The sequence below is a fragment of the Taeniopygia guttata genome, chromosome 4, assembly GCF_048771995.1.
Source record: "Taeniopygia guttata chromosome 4, bTaeGut7.mat, whole genome shotgun sequence".
Lineage (NCBI taxonomy): Eukaryota > Metazoa > Chordata > Aves > Passeriformes > Estrildidae > Taeniopygia > Taeniopygia guttata.
This window is the reverse complement of record NC_133028.1, coordinates 27,063,220-27,079,152: the sequence shown is the minus strand read 5'-3', so window position 1 is coordinate 27,079,152 and position 15,933 is coordinate 27,063,220. Positions and strand designations below refer to the sequence as shown.

General features: G+C 42.8%; 1 protein-coding gene across 1 annotated transcript in view; it reads left to right on the top strand.

The window, feature by feature from the left end:
• The first annotated feature begins 1,411 nt into the window (after nucleotides 1–1,411).
• KDR (kinase insert domain receptor) overlaps nucleotides 1,412–15,933 on the top strand; it is a 30,796-nt gene continuing 16,274 nt past the window's right edge. The window contains exons 1-16 of the mRNA XM_030271089.4: nucleotides 1,412–1,710; nucleotides 2,918–3,008; nucleotides 3,520–3,716; nucleotides 4,855–4,979; nucleotides 5,268–5,436; nucleotides 6,658–6,797; nucleotides 6,997–7,165; nucleotides 8,546–8,657; nucleotides 8,750–8,913; nucleotides 9,699–9,855; nucleotides 10,959–11,079; nucleotides 11,602–11,710; nucleotides 12,472–12,816; nucleotides 13,741–13,887; nucleotides 14,033–14,164; nucleotides 15,827–15,933. Coding sequence (XP_030126949.4) covers nucleotides 1,659–1,710; nucleotides 2,918–3,008; nucleotides 3,520–3,716; nucleotides 4,855–4,979; nucleotides 5,268–5,436; nucleotides 6,658–6,797; nucleotides 6,997–7,165; nucleotides 8,546–8,657; nucleotides 8,750–8,913; nucleotides 9,699–9,855; nucleotides 10,959–11,079; nucleotides 11,602–11,710; nucleotides 12,472–12,816; nucleotides 13,741–13,887; nucleotides 14,033–14,164; nucleotides 15,827–15,933 — 2,337 coding nt within the window. The 5' untranslated portion in view covers nucleotides 1,412–1,658. The remainder of the gene's footprint in view (nucleotides 1,711–2,917; nucleotides 3,009–3,519; nucleotides 3,717–4,854; nucleotides 4,980–5,267; nucleotides 5,437–6,657; nucleotides 6,798–6,996; nucleotides 7,166–8,545; nucleotides 8,658–8,749; nucleotides 8,914–9,698; nucleotides 9,856–10,958; nucleotides 11,080–11,601; nucleotides 11,711–12,471; nucleotides 12,817–13,740; nucleotides 13,888–14,032; nucleotides 14,165–15,826) is intronic.

Below are 15,933 nucleotides of genomic sequence, written 5' to 3'. Positions count from 1 at the left end.
GTTGACTGCCCAAACTGCTTTTGAGGCAAACACTTCTTGCAGGTCGTCCAACCCTTATAAAATTTTTTTCTCTTTGTAGTCAAACCCAACAAAACCAGCATCACCACAAAAAAAAGTTACTAAAGCTGGCTTTTTTAGCAGTAGGTACCTTTGGTTTTCACTAAGTATCTGTCACTAGCACTTACATGCAGTCTACTTTCAGCAAGGGCAGTAGTTGAACTCACTACCAGGGCTCCCCAAATCACTCAGCAATACCAATGACCTGACCTGCAGTATGATGCAGATGGGGGTATTAATAAAGGCTGCCAGTATTCTGGTTTAAGAGCTCATAAGAATAGCAAGTGCAGTTTTTATTTGCATGGTGCTGACTTGCTGCCACTTGAATCACATGAGCCTTATTTGACTTTTCATGGATTTTATTTGATCTCTAGGAAAACTTTGGCTTCTCCCATTCCCTGTATCTTTCTGTGAGCAACAGGGGTGTAATTTCAAAGGAAATTACACTCTTTCCTCAGTACAGTAAAACAGCTGGAATTGCATTGCATGCAAAATAAAATTGCTGCTTCATTAACTTAGTCATGGGAGTGGACAAGCTTCCATGCAGATTTGCAGGGAAAGAGGAAAAGGTGGCATATAGAGGTACACATAAGTGTGTATGTGCATGTATTAATATCTACCTGATTATCTATCTGTTTCTATACCTCTCTTTACTGATCTATCTCCCCCATAGGACTTCTATTATGTGTATGGATAGCACATTAATGACCACCATGTTTTTATTTTTCCCAAAGGACTACCTCACAAACTTCTCTTTAACAGTCACTAGTTAATAATTCTGATTAAAAGGTATAGTTCTGGTTAGGGGGTTCATTTTTTAAAAAATGAACTCTTGGTGTGAGAGGGCAATGGCTATTGCCATGGGGAGCATCTCTCAGAGAGCAGGATGTGAATGCTGACGGGTGGGAAGGGCAGCTGTGGCAGGCACTTGTTGGATCCCATTAGCTGGGATGTGGCCAGTTGGGGTGTTTGGGTACATGCTGCATGGTTAGGGGACTCCTCGTTGTGAACTCAGCACTGACGCTGCCAGACACTTCAAACCCGGGGGTGCAGTCTCTGCCAGCAGGAACACGGCTGTGTCCCACTGACAGTACCTCATATGGCTGGCCTTTGGGATCTTTTCTATTGGGGGGATTTTAAGAAACCCCCAAAAAAGTACGGTGAAGCGCCAGACGATGCTGAATTTTACTGCTGAGGCCCCCCTGCTGCCGAGCAGGGAAGAGGGAGAGCTGCCGCTGCCCGTCCGAAGGGGAGCATCCCGGCGGGATGTGCAGGGGGCCCGGGGGCCGGGAAGAGGGGCGGGATCGTGCTGGGGAGGGCGGGGGCTCGGCCCCGGGCCCCGCCCCGGGCACAAGAGGGGCGGCACCGATCGCCGGGGTCCCGCATCCCCGCCGGGCGGTGCGGGGCGTGCGGAGCGGCTCGGCTCGGCTCGGCTCGGCTCGGCTCGGCTCGGCTCGGCTCGGCTCGGCTCGGCTCGGCTCGGCTCGGCTCGGCTCGGTCTGGCTCGGCTCGGTTCAGCTTGACTCGGCTCGGCGGGACTCGGCGCGGCTGCCGTCGGGCAGAGGGTTCGCGGGGCGCCCCGCAGCCCCGGCGGCCGCGGGATGGAGCTCGGCGCGGCGCGGCTGCTGGCGGTCCTGCTGTGCCTGGCTCCAGGTAAGCCCTCGGGGAGCCCCGCCTTACCGGGTCCGGTCTGTCGGGAGCTCCGCGGGACCCCGAGGAGAGTGGCGTGGGGATGCCCGGGTGCCGCGGAGGGCGCGGGTGCGGCTTTCCCATGGGTTTCGGGGCTGCTTGAGCGGGGGAGACAGTGCGAGTCCCCGGGTGGGACGGAGCGCCCGTGGCTGCGGGCTTGCTGACCCCTCCGGTCCTGTCCTCTCGGCTCCCGGCCGGCCGGCTGGTGCTGGCCCGTCGGAGAGCTTTGCCTGCCACGGCATAGTGTCCTGCCCGCTTGGCTCCAGCGTCAGCTGTCGTTTCCGAGAGCAAAATGTCCCTGGAGCCAAACGCGGGAAACCTGTCATCAGAAGGACCTGCTCGGAATGCAAGCGATTAAAGCACGGGGAAATGCGAGCGGAATGGGGAATGTCCCGGTCTGGCCACTCTTTCTGCGGCCCGTTGAAGCCGGCCAAGCTGTCGCGGCTCGGCCCGGTGAGGCGGGATTCCTGAAGGTGATGGCAGCAGCTAGGGCGGACTGAAAATCTTTCCCTGTGGTTCTCCCAGATGTTGCACAAGCTGGGCTGGTACCTCAGAGCAAGCACAGGCACCCAGACCGCAGCCCTCACAAGCGCCAGTGGCTCCGGGTGGATGCGATGCAAGCCGCTGTGCCGATAGTCCAGCCGCAATACAGTTTTGCCTAACTTAGGAGGAAAGAGATAAACTTAGAAAATCATGGCATAAAATAAATTAATGGGATCTCAGATTTGTGACAAACTGTAAAATAGTTTCTTTGCACAATTCATTGATCAGTAGTCTCAAAGAAGTATATTCAATTTATTATGAGAAAAGCTGGTAATCCCCAAGGGAGTGAGATCATCAGATGAAGGTTCACTTCGTTTCAATGTCCCACATCCTCTTGTTAGACCTTGAAGTTGGCAATGCAAGAAAACAGGAACTCCACCCTGGCTGACTGAATTGTAGTGCTTTGCAGCTAGCTCCTGACCATCTGCCTTTGCTTCCTGTTATGACAGAATTTTTGAACTTTTTGGGATGTGTGAAAAATCATGATTTACCCTTCACTGCTAAATAGGTGATGTGAAACTGTCCACTTAAAACCTGATTAATATTCCTGTATATAATACTTTTCTGATTGAGTAGCATTTACTTGTTTATTTGGTTTATTAGAGAGGTTTCATACATGTTTTTGCAGGTTTATTTATTTCTCTGGATCAGCCAACCCTTAGCATCCAAAAAGATGTCCTCACAATAATGGCAAACAACACATTAAATATTACTTGCAGGTAAGGACAAGTCTGTTCAGCATGATTTTGATGATTGGTTATTTCTGTAGTGAGCTTTCGTACAGAATCACACATGATGTAATCTTTCTCCTGTCAGGCCTCCTGTTTTATCTCCACTCTCTTTGTGCCTTCTGCCTCACTTTTCCATGACAAGCTTTAGAAATTATGTGGGATTTAGAAATTTAGAAATTATGGGCTGCAACAAGAGAGAACTGGGGAGTGTAGGGTGCCTGGGGGAGGAAGCATCAGCTGTGTCCTTGTGGATCCTGCTAGTGAACCATACTCTCAACACTCTCTTTTGGTGCTTTGTCATTTAGATTCAGCAGAACGTAAATCTCAAGTAGCTTCCTTGTAGCTGTTAGCAGTAGGTTGTCTGTGTGGATTTGTCCTACATGGTTTGATGCTCTCTCTCTGTGACGGGGTGAAGCCCATCCCTCTCCATAGCCACAGAGACTGCCAGGGCTGGGGTTCATATCAGAAGTGTCTGCTGCTCTAACATTTGCTTTCCCAGCGGTCAGAGGTCGCTGGAATGGTCATGGCCAAGCAAGCAGAGCAATGCTGAGAAGCGTATCTCCGTGACAGACTGCAGTGATGGCCCCTACTGCAAGACACTTACTGTGAGCAAAGTCATTGGCAATGACACAGGGGACTACAAGTGCCTTTACAGGGACAACCAGGCAGCTACAACCATTTATGTTTATGTTCAAGGTAAGTGCTAACACAGCTCTCAGATGTCTCTTTCCCTAGCATCAAGAGAAAAAAGGAACATGGTGTCTCAAAACAGTTTTGATGCTAGCATTTATTAATCCTAGAATATTTGATCCTATGAAATATTTTTCTTGTTTTCATGGTGAGTAGTTAAATTCAGGTATTCTAGTTGCCATCAGCACAAAAGCCTTTGAGCCTGTAATTCTGAACTGACCTGCCATATGCAGTACACGGTCTGCTGTTCTCCACCCAGAATTTAGCATACATATCTCTGCTGTGCTCTGATCCTGTTCTCATGAATGCAGAGTTACCTCTGACCTCAGCAGGAGTTTCATATGAGAGAGGATTACAGAGGTTTTATATTTGTTAAAAATTACACCTCTGATCCCATGTGCGATTTGTGCTGATACCATTAAAAAAACCCCAAAAACCACCCAAACCCCAAAACAGAAACTTTCATACATTTGCTGACTCTGATGGTAAAATCTATTTAGGCTGTAAGAGCTCAGTTTTCAGTTGAGTGTTGCAGGCACTGCAAAGCCTTCAGTTATACACTCAGCTTCAATAAGTGCATTCATTGAGGCATCTGCCTTTTTGCTCTGATGGCTTCACCCTCGTTTCCATATGCATCCTGTTTCCTCTTTATTGTTAACTTATAGTTACCATTTTGAGAAATGAGATGTAATTAAGTACATGACTTAGCTTGTTTTATAATATCATGGAGCTATTTTTTTGGTGTTTTAGTCTGACTTTGAAAAGGATGCTGCCATCAGGGGAGTCAGTGTAACATGTCACAACTTTTAACTGATATTTCCTGTAATACTTATGAAAGGAAAGTCACACTAGGGTAAATCAGTTTTTTGTCGACAAAAGGACTGCTGTAGCAGGAAGCCATTCTCAAAAGTGCACTCTGCTGCTGATAACTGTTTTGAGAATAATGATATTCTGAATCTGGGGGGTGGGTTTCTATAAAAACATGTACCTCCCCTACTTAATCTCATTATTTCAGTGCTTTATGACATGGAAAATAATACAACTGACTTGTGAAAAAATAGACAGGGAAACAAGAAAACTGGAAAGATTTTCTCCATAATCGTGTGATGAATAATACCCACTTATCAGTTAAATATTATTCTAGATTACAGATCACCATTTGTGACTTCAGTCAGTGATCAGCTTGGCATTGTATACATCACTAAGAATAAAACTGTGGTAGTGCCGTGCCTTGGAACTGTATCAAATCTCAATGTATCTCTACATGCGGTAAGGAAAAAGCCTATTATTTTTTCAAGAGTTAGTTGAAGCTGCTGTGGCATAAATATGTTGTTTGAAGTAAAAATACATTTCTTAAAACTTCTTTCCATCATTGTGACTTTTATAGCTTGTGATCACAGGATGAGTGCTGTACTTGCACTCTCAAAGCATGTACTAATTCCCTGAGCTAGAATGTTAAAATGGGGGCCCTGCAGTTGGGGAAAATGCTGGCGGTGAGAATTCAGGGTTCTCTGATTTTTGAATACTGACTATGTGTTTTATCAATATTCCAAACAGAAATATCCAGAAAAGATATTTGTTCCTGATGGTAAATCCATTTCATGGAATAATAAAAAAGGCTTCACTATACCCAGTCATTTAATCAGCTATGCAGGCATGGTCTTCTGCGAAGCTAAAATAGATGATGAAAGCTACCAGTCTGTGATATACATAGTTGCAGTTGTAGGTAAGCCAAAGGTTTTTATTTTTCTATAACCAATGTTCTTTTGCTTTCTGCAGCATACTGAACCAATTACATTTGGTTGGACACTAGGTTATTCAATACTGACAATGCAGTTAATGCAAAATGGATGTTGAGATTTATATCACTTTTCTTTTAAATGCAAAGTATTGTGTTTTTTTCTGGTTGATCATTGGGATAAGTGCTTCTATTTTTAGTGTTTTATATTGATGCCAGGGATTTAAATTTTTTTTTTGCTGACAATGCAAACTTTTTTCCTAAAATCATTTATCCACATTCTCAGTCACAGTGGAAGGAAATGAGAGGCAAGCAACCATCAGCAACAGATGAAAAGAAATTGCTCTGAGTGGGTACCAAGGGAAGGGTGGATCTGAAGGTCTCACTGTGAGCTGGGTTGTCCTGTCTCCCTAAAGACCTGTGTCTCAACTCTCACAGGGTTTTATGCTTTCCTGGTACATTTTGTCAATTGTTCATCATACCCCAGAAATAATGTGATAATTCTGTGGAGGCTTAAGTCTGAACTGAAACTCAGCAGCTCTTTCTCTTTTAGCTGAGGACCCGGTGACCATTTCAAATATCCAAATGGTACCAAGGCAATCTCTCCTGGCTTGTCAGGAAAGCATAACCCCCCCTCTTTACTCCGTGCAGAAGGCTTTTACTTCTCCACCAAATTCACAAGTTCTCACTCTGATTTGGAGGAATTTCAGAATATCTGTAGAATTTCTGCATTCAGAAGTTTTTGTTTTGAAATATTTTACTGCACAAAGTAAACTTTGGATAGTGTTGCTACTGCCCCACCATTATTCTCTATAAAGTTCCTGCTTACTGCTGGGAATGGGTATATAATCTCCCTTAGTTTTAGATCTCACCAGGATAAGAAGAAGGAGTTTAAGGCAGAGGAACTGTGTGAGTCACTGTCTCTTGCCTGCTCCCACCACTGGAGGGGTTCTGATCAAGTGCACACATCCTGCTGTCTCACTGCCTGACACGGGTCTCAGCTGAGAAGTGCTCAGGGCAGGCACCTCACTTTTCTCCAGGCTCCTTTGTACACCCATTATTGTGCTGCACTGGGTCATCAAGGGGCTTTTTTGTAGCTGGTGTTTTGGTGGGAAGTTTGGTGAATTCACCTGGGAAATTTGATGATGAGTACTGTAAAGAAACCTCTTTTTACCCCCTTGTTTTGTGTGTGTGTTTGTCTTTCTCTAGGATACCGAATTTATGACCTGACGATGAACCCACATGACGAAGTAGAGCTGGCAGTGGGAGAAAAACTTGTTCTCAATTGCACTGTAAGGACAGAGCTGAATGTGGGAATCGATTTTAAATGGGACTACCCTTCCATCAAGGTAAAGTTATACTAGCTTACAGGTGCCTTCATCACAAAGCAATTTGACTTATTTAGGTATAATATCACTTCTCCTTTTAAAACATTGAGAAAGAAGATGATAATCCACATCAAAATTTCTGGTATATATATGTGTGCAAAGGGTGACAGAAGGAATAACAATGACATTTCCAAACATCTCAGTCTTTTGTCTATTACAGGAAAAACGTGCCACTATTAGGGATCTAAAAACCACTGCAGGAGAAATAAAGAAATTTGTGAGCACCCTGACCATTGACAGTGTGTCCTTAAGTGACAATGGTCGATATACTTGTGCAGCGTCCAGTGGTCGTATGAACATGAAAAACAGCAGTTACTTCGTTATCCATGGTATGACATTTTCCACTTCAGTTTTGTTGGTTGTTTCAGATTAGGGATTAATTACTCGGATGCAGAAGGCATCTCAATGATGAATCAAAAGACAGAAATTAACCAAACTGCAGCTACAGTATTTCTCTTGCAACTAGTATGGGATTATTTTTATACCACAGCCTTAGTTAATGGTAAGATTTTAAAGAATGCTGTATTTTCATGAAAGCAGTAGAATTCCACCAGAAATGGGGCAGTAAAATAAACTGATATAAGCCTCCGACCCTCTTCTGCATTGACCTCCTTAAGGTCCTGTAAAACTCAATTTGTGCAGGTGGCTTTGTACAAGGGCTGCCTGTTCTCACTCTTGGTGAACTTAGGCCAGATCTTGGTGGCTCTGTGACACAAGAGTCTGGGTCAGAATGAATGAAGCTAAGAAAATAAAACTTTCAGCTTTTGCATTATGAATAGATGAATCAAATGGAGTTTTGGTGGTACGGAAATGATGCAAGGGAAACAGCTTTGGCTAAGTGAATAGATAAGTACGAGGCCATATCCTACAGCCTTTTCTCAACCCCCTCTTGGGTACAGCCCCAGCTCCACTAACTTACTTATAGAAAAAAATTACAGTATGAGAGTGGCTCATTTTTAATCACTGAGTCAGAAAAAGAGGTTTATATTTTGAAGGAGGCTGATTTTCCTGAAGTCTGATTTCAGGGGCCAGAATATTCATTGCACTTTTAGAATGAAACAAAAGCCTTTCAAACTTATTGTGGGCATTCAAGATATACTGATTTTTTTCCTGCATTCTTTCTGTTCTGCTCTTCAAGAGCCAAAATGAGATCATGTGCTACACTGAGTATACCAGATACTAAATCTAAACCATCCTGAATCTTAGTCAAAAGGCTAATTTAGTCAAAGGGCTAATCACTGTATTCTGTCCAAATGCAAGTTTATAACTTATAACAAGTAATGTAAATAATTTCAAGCTACTCTGTGACTGCAGTGCTTGAAATGCATACTTGAGTTTTTAGCTTTCAAAACTGCAGTTTTGAGTAGTCTACTTTCCTGGAATAAGTATATTGAGAGAGTTTTATGATACGTATGTATATACAGGTCTGACAGTTGGCACACTATCCTGAGAGCTGAATCTTGTCTCTGCTTTCCAGAGCTCCTCAGTGAGGGGACTGGTCTGTTCCCCTGTGTGAAGGAAAGACTAGGTTTTCATGGTGGCATCTCTCCAGAGCCCAGTTTGGAGCCAGCTGTGCTTTACCAATGACCCATAGTCCTGTCACTAGCTTCTATTTGTCATCTTGTTAGGTGCTAACCCAACTGGAAAGCACTTTTGCTTTGGTTCATGAGAAAAGACCATTTAGTTTACTTCCTTTTTTCCCATCCCAGAAAGTCCTTTTATTCACCTGGAGAAAATGGAGAATGTTGTTGAGACAAGGCTAGGAGACGCAGTCAAAATTCCTGTCAAGTTTAAAGGATATCCTCCACCAGAGGCTAAATGGTAAGAATTGGGATATAATGTGTTTGAAAAAATGAGCTATTCTTACTTTAAAGAAATCATTAAATATTCAAAGTGCTCTGTATTTTCTTCAGGTATAAAAATGGAAGAGCCATCAATGCAAATCACACAGTTAAACTTGGTTACGCATTAGTGATCACTGAAGCAACTGAAAAGGATGCAGGGAATTACACGGTTGTCCTTACAAACCCCATTAACAAGGTGCTGAAAAGACATACATTTACCCTGCTGGTAAATGGTAAGTGGGGTAACAGGAATGCCTTTCTTTCATGTGTGGATTTGGTATATTACCATCCTTAGGCTTAATTCATCCCATAACTATGAAGATTTAAGTACTGATGAAGAACCTCAGTCCTGGGAGAGCAGAGGTGACTGGTCTCTCCTTGCTCTAGGGTGTGTCAGTCAAGAAGCTGCAGATTCTGGGTGTTGGTGTTTGGATGATACTTTGTGTGGTTTTATTTTGTTTTGTTTTGGGCTTTTTCTGTATATTATTCTTTGCCTCTGTGTCCTGCTCTTTTCCTGCCCTTCTTGCTGGCTATGCTGCTGGAGTCCTACTCCACCCCGCTCCATCCCTGTCCCGCCTCCCCATCCTTCCTGCCCCACACAGGCTATCCCTCCTCTTCTGCCCTGCCCTCTACAACCCTTTTCCTCCTCCCCTACCTCCTCCTTTCTGCTTCCCAGGAAACAGCCTATGCTTTGAAGACAGCAGGTCTTGGAAAGGGCAGCAAGGCTACGTGCAGTGGGATTAGGCCTGGGGAATAATGTGCATTTAATGGATGGAAATGGTGTTGAGAATCCAGGAACTGCATTTTAAACCATGGAGTATTGAAGTGGGATTTTGTAGGAGATCCTAAGTATCCTGATCCTCAAAGTGTTGGGCAGGTTCATTGCTTTCCCACATGTCCTTGGGGATGCCCTGTGTTGCACTCGTATTGGGGCAGGGTGTGAATTGGTCACCGTGGGTATAATGCATGCGCACTGGAGCCTTCAGCGGGAGGTGTGACCTGCTGGTCTCTCCTACAGTGCCCCCCCAGATCGGTGAGAATGCTCTGATGGCCCCCGTGGACTCCTACAAGTACGGCTCGACACAAGCGCTCACCTGCACCGTCTACGCCGTGCCACCACCCACCACCGTGCTCTGGCACTGGCAGCTGGAGGAGGAGTGCACTTTCAGCCCCCAGTGAGTGCCAAGTCCTTGCTGTCTTCTGCAGCTTATGTAGGTCTTGAGGGATATTTGTGTTGGGCTGGGGTTTGTCCGGTTCCTCCCTCACCCAGACTCGTTACTGAGTGCAAACCCAATGGCCAATGAAGAAAAATACTGTTGTACTTAATTTGCAGATTGCTGCAGGCAGGCCCTGCCAAGGTCATTGTTGTTGGCAGAGGCGAGGGCCACCCGCAGAGAGGATCCAGCAGTGCTGGCATGTTGCTGTTGTGCTCTCTTGAAGGGCATCTTGACTCGCACGGGGTCTCAAATGCAGCTGTTTGCATGCCCTTTCCTCAGATCCCCCTGTGGGCTTCAGGCCCAAAACTCCATCCTAAACAGAGGAAATTTGCTGTTTATGCTAATGATGTGTCCTTGTGGTGTTTTTTTCCCTTGTGCTCAAGTGCTGAGTGTGATGGGGCTCTTTATCTGTGTGAAAGTGTATCTCAGAGGAAGTGCACTGATTGATGTTGGGGAATGATAGAGAGAGTGCCTGACTGAGATTCACGCAGCTTCCCTTATCTGGACCTGCCATAAGCCCAGATTTCCTTTAACAAAAAAAATAGTCCAGGGTAAAAAAAAAAAAAAAAAGGCATTCTTCTTTCCTGTTGTTGTTTTTAAAATGATTCCACTAGTTTCTTCCTTTGGTGCCTGGTTGCTTCCTACACAATGGCTACTGTCCTCAAGAAATTCTTGTAGGGAGTTCAGTGATTTTTATGTCTCTCTGTCTTCCTTTGAACTAAATCAACTTGAATCATCCACTTATGAATAGAGGTTTGTTCCCAGAATAGCTGCTTTGCTCCAGCCATCCCAACTGAGCTGACACAGGCAGATTAATTAGGAAATTCACCTTTAGGCTTGGGGGTCCTTTAATTTAAAGAGCATGAAGGTCTCAGGAGGTTATAGGGTGAAATTTGATAGAAATATTTCCAGAAGCATACACTTCCCTCATAGATGCAAGCTGTGGCCAGGGATGCATCTGACTTACAAATATATACATATTATAAGGAGAACCCAAAATACCTCTCTTGAAGGACAAATATTCCTCTCATCTAATGCATGTGTCTCTACTTATTTTTCAGGAAAGTTCGCTCAGGAGCCAATCCGTATGCGTGCAAGAAATGGAAAGTGATCTCAGATAGAAAGGGTGGGAATCAGGTTGAAATTAAGCACCAGGTAGTCACTATTGCTGGGAAAACAAAGGTGAGCACACTTTTTTTTCTCTTGGCTGGGGATGATTAACCCTGTTCAGCAGCCCACATGTTTGGAAATACATCACTAGAGATGAGACTCTTTTTGCCTGTTGTTAAATCTGGGGATCTACTCTCAGTTAAATGGGCAAGCTCCACTGAGGAATATAAATGACTTAGATTTCAATAACTACCTTTTAGTGGTCTAAAGTTAGATAAGTTAATATTGCAAATTAACTGTAATAGAAGTTGGAGAGACTGAAAAGCAGAAAAAATTGTGGGTGCAGAATTTTTTAACACATATGCCTAAGTCCACCTTCTGCTTTTTCCTATTTCCTTTTACCTGATTTTTACACACTTAAGGACAAAAATGTGAACTTCAAAAGGGGACTGCTTCTGTCACGCCATGGATTTGTGCTTTGGAGGGATTTTTGGTTTTGCAGTTATCTGCAGAGCCCTTTGCTGAGCTGTTAAGGTGGTTAGGTGTTACTTTAACACTGATGTGGTATGAAATTGCTCGATTGTTCTTTTGTAGACTGTGAGCACCCTCGTGATTCAAGCAGCAAATGTATCTGCTTTGTACAGATGTATGGCCACGAACAGAGCTGGGTCAAGTGAGAGAGTGATCTCCTTCCATGTGACCAGTAAGTGCCCCTGCCAAGGACAGCCATGTTAAATTAATGTTATTTTGTCTGTTTGCTAATGAAAGGCACTTCAGTGATGTTGCCTGATTGCTCACCTTTATGAAATCCTTTAATTCTTTTGGATTTTAGGTTTACTTAAGGCTTTCTTTAGACAGCCTTTAAAGTTGCCACTAATTTCAGCCAGGTGATTAGTTCTACCAGCACCAGTGGAGTGGCAGGCCAGTGAAAGTGATACAAGATGGGCACTGTTGTCCCAAGAGTGACTACTGTTGAGCTTTAGCAGTCACTTAAAAGAGCAACAGAGAAATTATGGTAGTGTCACAAAATGAGTAAAGATTTCCTGTAAGAACTAACGTTAAAGTTTTCTAAACTAGTGGCAGAAAGCTTCTGTCTCCTTAACAATCAGTCCCCATATTCATGTGCCAAAATTTTATTTTAATCCAAATCTAAAAATTAACTATAAGATAATGCTGAGAATCATCTTAGGTTGCTGTAAGTCTACAGGAAGAGTGACTGAATTTGTTACACAGTCCTTCATTTGATCCATTTGAAATGTATTGCTTTTAATGAGATTGTACTCCATAGATAATTGATTACTTGACTGATTGATTTGCTTGATCTTTTTCAGTCTTTGTTTATTTTCCTTATTTTTTGCCAGATAGGATGACAAAACCTGTATTTTCAAAATGAGTTTTCCAAGTTAGTGTTAGCCACAAAATGCACGACCAGCTAGGAATTTAATGTATTTTTTTAACTTGCAGGGGGTCTTGAAATTAATGTCCAGCCTCAGAATCAACTGACGGAGAAGGATAACATGTCCTTGCAATGCACAGCAGACAAGTTCACCTTTGAGAAGCTATCGTGGTACAAGCTCAGTACTCACGTTTCGCAGGCTCCCTTTGGAGGGCTGCCCATGCCTGTTTGCAAGAACCTCAATGCTCTGCAGAAGCTGAATGAGACAGTGTCAAATACCAATGGTGAAAACGTCACCTTAGAGCTCATCCTTCGTAACATCTCCCTCCAAGATGGAGGGGACTATGTCTGCATTGCTCAGGACAAAAAGGCTAAAACACAGCACTGCCTGGTGAAGCATCTCACTGTTCAAGGTATGGATCTCTTACTCTGAAGCAAAATGGGTGGTTGTGTATGAAAACAATTGCAGTAGTGGCAGTTTTTGGTATGTTCAGGCTTTGCATGTGTTTGGTTAATGGTGTGCTCAGTTTGTTAAATGGATTTAAACCAGTTGTTGTAACACACTCTTCTAAGGTTTGTCCAGTCAGTGTTTCATTAATACCAGTGAGGAAACACTGTCTGAGACACTGTACTGTGCAAGGAGATGTGTTTGGCTTCTGCTGAAGTAACGTGTATAACTCAGTAACTTCTCAACTTCACTTTTCAGAGCACATTTTTCTCTGTAGCTGTATATGCACGTGTGTACTCATAGCATTAATGCCATTGCTTTTTGTGTGACTGACTCTAGAGTTTGGAGTAGTGCCTGTAACTTAAAACTGTCATGAGTGGTACTGGTATTCAGGCACAAGCAATGCAAGCTGAAAATCAGTCAGCTTTTCACACAAATAGTGATGACTTTGCTTTGGGACCTAGATGTCTAGGTTGATTAGGCAGATTCAGAAAAATACTTAATGTGTGTTCATGGCCTGTCCTGAATGTACATTTAATGGACCAAGAGTGTCAAACCTCTCTCTCATAAGGACTCTGGACACAGAAAAGGGAGGGAAGCAATTTCTCAACTATTCCGTCTTCTCTCAGCAGCCTGAGCAGTTACAAATTAAATCAGCTAAAGAAGGTTATATCAATACCGTTGAAATTTTCTTGAATATTATAATATTTTCATGTCATGTGGAAGTTGAACTGTGATCTTAACATGAACACTGTGGCTCTTGGTGTAATGAAAGGATTTGAGACTTTGTCACTGGGACATGAACTACTTTTTAAGTAGTAGCAACTACTTTAAAAAATTGATTTTTTTCTTAATAAACAGTAATTTTACTGTATTTTCAAACCAACAGAGCCCATGGCACCCACACTTGTTGGAAATCTGGAAAATCAAACAACAAATATTGGTGAAACTATAGAAGTGTCATGTGCAGTGAATGGCATTCCTCCTCCAAACATCATGTGGTTTAAAAATAATGAGACACTGGTGGAAGATTCAGGTGAGGATTGCTCATCTACAGCTATCACTAAAAGGTTTTCTTTCATGGTACTGGCTGCTGATTTTCACCATGAATACTTTTGTTTTGAATTCTTAACAAAAAGTGGCATAAAAATAGCAAAACTAAGAATAATATTTTTTCCCAGGTATTGTTTTGAAGGACAGGAACAAAACACTAACCATCCGTCGGGTGAGGAAAGAAGATGGAGGGCTGTACACTTGCCTTGCATGCAATGTCCTTGGATGCAGCAAAGCAGTGGCTTTTTTTTCAGTGGAAGGTTGGTGTTAGCTTCTTTCCAGATTGTGCATAAAATCTTTAGACTAACTTGAAGGAAAATCAAGTGGCTATCCTGATGGGAGATCTGAAAATATATGATGAAATTTGTGAAAAGTCCTGACCATTCCTATCAAGCTTAAATTGGGTGCTGTTGAGGTTGATGCTTATTTCTCCACTATTCTGCTTAGAGCTTTTCTACAAAACCTGGATCTATCTTACTTGTGGTTGCAAAGAAAACTCTGCCAAATCTGTATTACATGCAAACCCATACAACAGAGCTACAAAAACATGCAGATATCCTGGGGCATCTCTGTTGTCTAGGTAACATAATTGTCATACTATGTTTTTTAGCATAGTATGCCGTACCTTTTTAAATTATGTATTGCTTCCACAGTACCTAAGGAAAACATAGTGAATACTTTTTGCAGTCTGTTGTGATTGCTGCCCCATCTCAGTGAAACAGGTAGTAATTTTGAGTTAGAGGACTCCAGCCTTGGTTCATCACACTCTGAAAGCAGCATTTGTGAGCCTCATCTCTCACTTGTTCCAGTCCTGTTGTGGCACACCAGAATACAAGTTGCAATGACAAACAATAAATGGTAGCAAGAGTTAGTCTGCAGTGTGGGTAGCTGGGACAACAATAGACTTTCCAGTTAGAGTTGTAACAAGAAGCCACAAACTAAAAGCTCCTTGCTCTTGATATTAGTCCATTCATTCATTCATTAGTACATTTGCATACTTTAGTCACTGAGCCCCTCACAAACCTCTGTCTTTAAAGTCAGGATGGTTGTCTGATCCATACCATTAAGGTAATTAAAGCAATATCATGTTAATCTTATAGGTCCCTTTAGGATATTTAGGGCAAAATATTTACATGGGGTAGAAATTATCTGCAGATGATGTTGATGTAGATTTCAGCTGATGTGGTAAATATGGCTGGGGCACATCTGTAGAAGTTTGAAATTTGTGTAGGACGGTCTGTTTCACTCAAAAAAAACTTATAGTGCAGCTCATGGGGGTCATGCAATGGAGTGTGCTGCTGTGTAGGAAAATCTAAGTGGTGCAAGGGATGAAATACAGAAGCATGATGTGGCAAATGGGCTGAAGAGGAGACCTGTGTCTGTGCACTAAAAGGTGTTCAAATGGTATCTGCTGGCCACTATTTTATGGGAAAAGGAACATTGTAAATAAGACCTTATTATCATGTGTTCTTGTAGAACCACATTTTTCATGCCCCAGCTGAATGATGTCAAGAGACATGAGAGAGATTGTTCTCTAGGTCATTCTTGCAGCTCTTTATTGTCTATATGATGAGGGTGTTTTTTTGGTTTCTAAAGAAAAACTAATTACTTTTTGGTATTCTAAACCAATTTTTTCTTTCCAAAATGTGAATTTTACTTTTTTATATTTGCCAAAGGTCCAGACACTGTTCTTGGAACAAAGTTGATGTTGAGAAATGTGATGGTGTGTAAAAGAGCATGAAACTGTAATATTCTGACATAAACCCCCAAGCTTTCTGTTTTGTTTTGCTTTCGTTTCTTTGCTCCATGTTGCACTTTTAAAATGAACCTTCAGAACAAGGACCCCCATTCTTTATTTTAATGAATGAACAAAACAAATATGCTTCCAACTATCACTCAAATATTCATTTATTTCTTCCCAGGCGCTGAAGAGAAAACAAATCTGGAGCTCATTATCCTCGTTGGCACTGCAGTGATTGCCATGTTCTTCTGGTTGCTTCTTGTAATCATCCTCCGGACCGTTAAGCGG